The sequence below is a fragment of the Pinus tabuliformis genome, chromosome 5_1 (genome assembly GCF_031772625.1).
Source record: "Pinus tabuliformis cultivar Carrire ecotype Pingquan chromosome 5_1, CPIR1, whole genome shotgun sequence".
NCBI classification, from domain to species: domain Eukaryota; kingdom Viridiplantae; phylum Streptophyta; class Pinopsida; order Pinales; family Pinaceae; genus Pinus; species Pinus tabuliformis.
The window spans coordinates 579,832,648-579,839,925 of NC_142305.1; the positions used below are offsets into that span (position 1 = coordinate 579,832,648).

At 36.5% G+C, this 7,278-nt stretch overlaps 1 protein-coding gene across 1 annotated transcript; it reads left to right on the forward strand.

The window, feature by feature from the left end:
• The first annotated feature begins 265 nt into the window (after window positions 1–265).
• LOC149166167 (F-box/kelch-repeat protein At1g16250-like) lies at window positions 266–982 on the forward strand. The gene has a single exon (XM_089430077.1). It carries the CDS (start codon window positions 266–268, stop codon window positions 980–982), a length of 717 nt encoding a protein of 238 aa, XP_089286203.1.
• Window positions 983–7,278: the final 6,296 nt, after the last annotated feature.

Below are 7,278 nucleotides of genomic sequence, written 5' to 3' on the forward strand. Positions count from 1 at the left end.
GAAAGATATAGTGAGTGGTCCAGGGTTTTATAAAGACCGGCTGACCTCTGGAACGAGTGACCACTTGATCTGTATGATTCAGTATTTCGAACTTCCAATTCCACGGACTAAATATAACCGGAGAATAATAGTATTCGAGCCTCTCAGGCGAACCTGGGCAATTCTACGTCCCATTCCGGACTTCCCTTTTGGAGTTCCATTGTTTTGTAAGTGCGTTTGTGTTAATGGGAAGCTAGTTCTCATGGGCGGAGTACATCCGAAATAGATGAATTCCATGAGCAGAGTTTATATTTTTGATTTCGTGTCTGCCAAATGGCGCCGAGGAGCCGACATGCCCACACTGAGGATCGACTTCGCCTGCTCTGTATCTTCTACCACAGGGCTTATCTACGTTGCGGGTGGGAGACACAACCAGAATGATTTGCTCGCAGCAGAGGCTTACAATGTGGAAGAAGACAAGTGGGAAATTCTGCCTCCAATGAGCCAAGCATTAGGCAACTGTCAGGGAGTTTTTCTGGGAGATAAATTGTTTGTATTCGGCGAAAATGGAAATAATGCAGAAATTTATGATCCAAAGACGGGCCTGTGGAGACGAGTGGATGATATGTGGAGATTCGTGCGATCGTTCAGGTGGACGACGTTAGTTGCTTCTGGGCAGCTGTATACCTTCAATGAACGACAGTTGATGAAGTATGATGCGGAGGAGAACGATTGGGTTGTCGAAACCGTTTTTCCCACAAAATATTGTGGGTCTGGGTGCACTGCAGAGTGGCGCGACCGTATTTTTTTTAATAAACTTTGTGACAGTTTTCGTCGCCAGGTTTTTTGTCTGTTAAACCCGTCAAGTCACGAGTTTATTGAATTGCACGTACCTCCGAAGTTTCGGGGCGTGGCTACAGCCGATGGAAAGTTTCGGGGCGTGGCTACAGCCGATGAAAAGTTTCGGGCCGTAGTTACAGCCGCTGCAACCGTGGAGATCTGACACTATCCGTTATGTTTGTAGTTATGTTTGTATTATCTATTCGCCAAACACATGTTTTAGATTATAATTATTTTTTCAATAAAAAATTATTTTGGCTTAAACGCACTTAGCATATATATTTGAAGGCCGTTCTTATAAATGTAATATTTATTTATTATTATTATTATTTTATGTTTTTTTATGTTTGATATTTGTTTTACTGATCGTTTTAATATAGATGTGTTTTTTCTTTAATATTAAAATTTTCTATTAAAATATAAAATTTGGAAAAAAATTTGTAATTCAAAAGATTTAATTTCTTTAGTTATTTAGATTGTACACATTACATTATATACATTTGCAATTTGAACACAACTTTCTTACACTGTAAACAAAATTGACCCAAAAAAAATAAGTATACAAAAAACAAAAAAATGAAATAATTAACCTATTTGAAATGTTTTTTTGTTTTTTTTTTGTAAATTTATATTGAAATTAGCTCAAAATTTCAAACCATCAAGATACAACTACAAGATAGGCATGTTTATACACTGAGATATTGGAAATAAACAAGTCTATCACCTAGTAATTTGCAAATAAAAGTGCTAGTGTAATACATCACATAAAATCAAGAATTTAAGTAAGTCACTAGGGTAAGATCCTTGGCACTTAAGTAGCTATAGGCTTTACATCCCATTGGAGATGACTCCCCAAGTTCACTAATTTGGCATCAACACTTTCCATGAAAGAATGCTCGTACTGAAAGAATGCTCATAATGATGGGCATGCTTGGTGTCATTAAAGGTCGAGATCATTTCATTTCGCTCCTCACGTGATTACATCAAAGAAATTGTAGTCAATCATAGAAGGAGCTCTGTCTAGAAGACAATGCAATAAAATATTAGTGGGGATAATATATGCTTAAATAAAATTACTCATAAAAAGCTTTACTACTAAAGAACCATATGTTCAAAGGGAGTAGCTCTAGAGGGAGTAGTTCTTTGGTGATAGAAGGAAGAATTCTAATAAGGGAAATTAACACATAGCCTAATCTTATGGGGAGTACTAAATTAGTGAGACACAATTGTATAAATATAAGTACTTGAGGCCAAGGAGAATAGTGTTATAGTTAACGGGACAAGTTGGAAATAATGGAAGAATTGTTGATGAAGAGAAGCACAAGTAAAAGAAATCATAAGCATAGGGGGAGCCTTTATGTGGTCAAAAGAGTAGGAAATTGGAGGAAGTAAAGGTCATGTATTTCTCAATTAAAGAGAGTGCAACAAAAAATACAATCCATGTTTTCTCACTATCATTGAAATAAGCAGATACAATGTGATTCAATTTCTATAAATTTGTAATAAGAATGTGAGATGGAGGAGAAGAATGATGAAAAATAAAGCTTCTAGAATATACACAATTTTTATCAACAACCACATGAGTAATTGGTATCAATATATCCAATGGTGTCATACCATTAACAATGGAGAACATTATTAAATTGGTTATTTTGTGTCAAAATAAAGGGAGAGTTGTAAATAACCAGCAACATCAATTCAAGGGGAGTTCAACATCCAAGGTATACATGTAGACTTCTGCAACATCAAGAACAATTTCTCTTGACGAGAGCTAGAGTTCAAAATTGCCATCAAGTAATATCATTGGTATCTAAAATTTACCTAAATTTTGTGATTAGAGGTACTACAAGGGCTCATGATCTGTGTGAATGATGGTCTCCTTTCCAATCAAATAGTGCTTCCATTTGTTTATGCTTTGAGCAAAGGCATACAACTCCTTGTCATGTGTAGGATAGTTCACAACGACTTGGGAAAATGTCTCTAAATGGTAACATACATGTTTCCTCTATTGCATCAATGTTGCTCCCATGGTGTATCCACTAGCATCTATCTTGATCTCAAAAGGTTATTGGAGGTCACGTAAGGACAAAAATTTTGTGGTATTGATCTTCTCTTTCGGTGTATCAAAGGCTTTCTTCTCCTTTCCTCCCCACTGAAAGGTTTTCTTCACAATTGTCAATGTATGTAAGGGGGGTGCAATGATGTAGAAGTTGGTGATGAACCTTCTCTAATATTTCACACCCAAAAAGCTACAAACCTCTGTAACATTGGTGGGTGTAAGCCACTCTACAGGCACACGATTTTAGAAGGATCTATTTTTAATTGTCCACCTTCGACAATGTGACCTAAGTAAACCAAAAAGGTCTTACCAAATTCACACTTAGACATTTGGACATACAGTTTTTCTTTTTGCAAAACATCAAGCAACTTTCTAACATGACCTACATGATATTGCAATGTTCTACTGAAAACAAGAATGTCATCAATATACACAAGTACAAAATCATTAAGAAATGGTATGAAAATACCATTAATTTCCCTCATTAACATTGTCGGAGTATTGCATAGTCTGAATGGCATCATCAACCATTAAAAAAACCCCTATTTTTTCTTGAATGGAGTCTTCTATACATCTTTTTCTATAATCATGGCCTAATGATAGCCACTGCGCAATAGTAGTTTTGTGAAATAAACAACATTTTTTAGGTTATCTAATAAATCGTCAATAAAAGGGAGCCGGTATTGATTCTTCATCATTATTTTTTTGAGTGCTCTGTAGTCCAAATACATCATCCATCTGCCATCCTTCTTTGGCACCAACATGACTGATGAGCCACATGGAGAAGAATTTGGCCTTATGACCCCTTGGTTCAACATTTTTTGCACCTGCTTCTTTATCTCCTCCATCTTAATGGCTGAGAACTTGTACATACCAATATTGGGTAAAGGAGCATCCCACTGCAAGTGAATCTCATGTTGGATCTCATGCTATGGAGGCAACCCACATGGTTCCTGAAAAATCGCATTATAGTTTGAAACAATTTCATACAATTCTTTTTTATGAGTGGGATCACAACCTTGGAAAGCTTTAGATGCCTCTACAACTTTTTCTTTCACAACCATGACCTTGCACCCTTTACTGGAATTGATCAATCTCTTCATCTCACTCGCACTTACAAGAATGGGATTGATTTTGCACGAAGAAGTCTAACAATGTATTCCACCTCATGTTATGTGAGATGATACTTGTTTTCATGGCAAAATAAAACTACCTTCCTATCATACAAATATTGACTCCCCAAAACAATGTAGCAAACATCCAAGGGTAGGACATCAAGATCAACCTCATCTACTAGTTTGGATGCAATCACAGATATAGCTCTACACTACCGGGTTACATCTAATTTGGCTTTATCACACAGCCAACCAAGAGGGTAGGGTTTCAGATGAGGCTTGGTCTATAACCCTAACTTCTTAACCAATGATTGTGAAATCAAATTTGCTTGTGAGCTCGGATCAAACAAGCTTTCCACTTTAGTATGTTTCATTATGAATCTAATGTGGAATAATTAAGTCCTATTTTGTTCATTAAGAAGGGACTCATCTAAAGAGGTTGTACTTTCATGCAATTCAAAATTTTCTTTAACATGAAGAGAAAGAATACCTTGTATGCCCACTGTTTTGATCCAAGGTCCTCGTGTATGGTTACCACAATATTTTCCTTGTTCTTTCAACCAAATCTCTTTGGTTTCAACTCTGAAAGAAACATCCAACAGTTTTCATCATCACGGTCTTCCCTGTTGAAATGTGGTTAAGATGGATTTTCTTGTTCCTCCTCCTTGGTTTTAGCTGCCTTCTTGTCCTTTCCCTGGCCTTTTCCTTTGAAATTGCCACTATGAGGTTTGAAAGATGATTTCTTGGGTTGATCTTCTTTGTCATTCTTGCCCCTCCTTTCAAGGTGAATGGCCTTCACACTAGCCGCATCAATAGTAGTAGGCTAAAATAACAACAAAGAATGCCCAATTTAACTATGTAAACCACCAATATACTTTGTTATCTAGTTTCTGGTGAATCAAGTGAAATGCCCACATTCAAAGCTTGTTTTATAAACTCTTCAATGAAGCTTTGTACATTTTGACATTTTCCTTGTCTCAAATATTTCCATTCTATTAAAGCCTTTTGTCAATAACCCAAAGGATAAAACTTACCTTTTAATGAAGAAATAAACCTGGACCAAGAAGAAAGGAGATTACCCAGGTTGTTGTTGCCTTTCTGAAAATTTCTGTCCTACCAAACGAGAGTTGTGCCACTCAATTGAATAGATTCTAATTGGATCTTGGCCTCATTATCCTCGATCTACTAAATAGAAAAATAAAACTCGATCTGTTTAGTCCAATTATTTAATTTCTTTGCATTACATTCTCCATTATATATGGGGAAGTCAAGATTTACATCTAGCTTAAAAAATGGCTTCTTAGATGCATTCCTATGATACCGGTTATAGTGATGAGAAGAAGAAGAAGAAGAACTATCACTACAGGATGGAGAGGGTGGTTCAAGAGCCTCTCCTCTTCCACCTTCATGATTTACCAAAGCATGATCACCTGGTTCTTTCTTCTAAGCCTTGATTCTATTCTCATATTCTTCAAAGAACTTGTCAACTTTCTCTGCTATGGTGAAGAGTATCTTGCGATAATTTCACTCTTCCTAAATTTGAGCTTCCTCATCTACCATGGTTTTCCTTTGTTTTGCATGCCCCAATTTGGGATCAAAGGATTTGAGTTTTGCTTATCCCCTTTGGATATTTTTCCTAATTAGCATTCACTCATTCAACTCGCATCAAGAAAACCTATTCTGATACCAAACTTGATCCAGATATTTTGCTTCATGCATGAATATATAATTTTATTTAAAAGAGCATGTAGCCAAGTAACATAAACACATGAAAAGAAGTGGAAAATAAAAGAAACCATGAGATACAAGGCACAAGATAATTTGATAACGGAGTTCACCCAGTGTGGGATATGTCTATGGGCTCTTCTCAATGTGGGAAGGCCTCTTTCATTAAAGGGAAGCATAAATATAATTAAAATCAATTACATAAACGACTCTTATACCTCAATTTTCCGGAATGGCCTGAAAATGCAAAAATTAGCTACAGAAATAGACATCACCATTGAATTCGTGGCATGAAATCATGTCAAATGACTATAAACTTGAACTTGTTGTAAGAAGGTGACTTCTAGAGCTGTATGGAATCTTTAAATTCCCTCAGGATTCCTTACAAAAATATTCTCTGAGGATTCCCTAGGAATATTTATGAAAAACCATGCCTGCCTAGGTGCAATTCCATCCTCGAGTGCATTCTTCCACCTGTAACTCACTCTCGGTTCTACTCGCTAGATTTCCCTCCTCCCCTGTCGAGTGAATGATGAAGTTTTATATGTATGTGAGTGACAAAACTTCCAACACATGGTCGAATTGCCTGTTCGCGGGCAAAATTAAAATAAATATTTTGGTAGGGGAGGTCCTAGGGTCCAACCTGCATGAGTCCATGTTATGGAACTTTGTGGTTATGTTTCACATTTTTTATATGGTGGTTTCATTTTTTAGTTGTTTTTTTCATTTTCGGGGTGACCCATTGGTGGGCTGGCCCACCTAGACCAAGCGGATTCGACCCCCACCAACTCCATTTTTGGTAGTCGTTGAAACTGAAAATGCACAATGTGATATGGAGGGTTGGCCCGATTGGATGACTTTGACCACCGGCCAACTGACCTTTTTATTTTTATTTTATTTATTTTTATTTAAAATAGGTATTCAAAAACATTTGATCGTTTTTTAAGGGTCAACAGGTTTTTTAAGTATGCAATAGTTTCACCTTTTTTGTTGTTGGATTCCATCACCGTGAAGTGCTAATTTGTCACCAATCTAGTGTTTCCACTAGGCCTAATTTGACCAGAACTTTGATCAACCATAACTCTCACATATGAACTCGTATTAAGGTGTCGTGTGCCATTGGAAATCTTGCGTCGAGATCTTCGATTTGACCCTAGTTCCACTTCAATCCAGTGACTTTGATTTTTGAACTTTTCCAACCCCACTTTTGAATCTTGAGCATTTATGGAGCTAGCTTGACCACACCTACAATGAATTAATTGGTGTTCTCTAGGAAGGATACCAATGTATTACTCAATGTGCATGCAAAAATCAAACAAAAGACCAACAATTTTAGAATTAAACAATCGTATTTTACCACAAAAATGGTCCTACTTAATATAAACTAGGAATATAAAATTAATGTTAATTAAATGTGATTATTCATTCCCAACACATGATCAATTTCCCACATCAATATTAGGTTCAAAACATGTGTGATGGTTTTAGTATGGTCATGAATGAAATGGCTCCAATGACTGAGAACACCTTGATCCAACTATCCAAATCGATATCAGGATT

What these genes read in the sequence shown, in the direction of transcription:
- LOC149166167 (XM_089430077.1), top strand. Translation starts at nt 266, where the DNA reads ATGAATTCCATGAGCAGAGTTTATATTTTTGATTTCGTGTCTGCCAAA.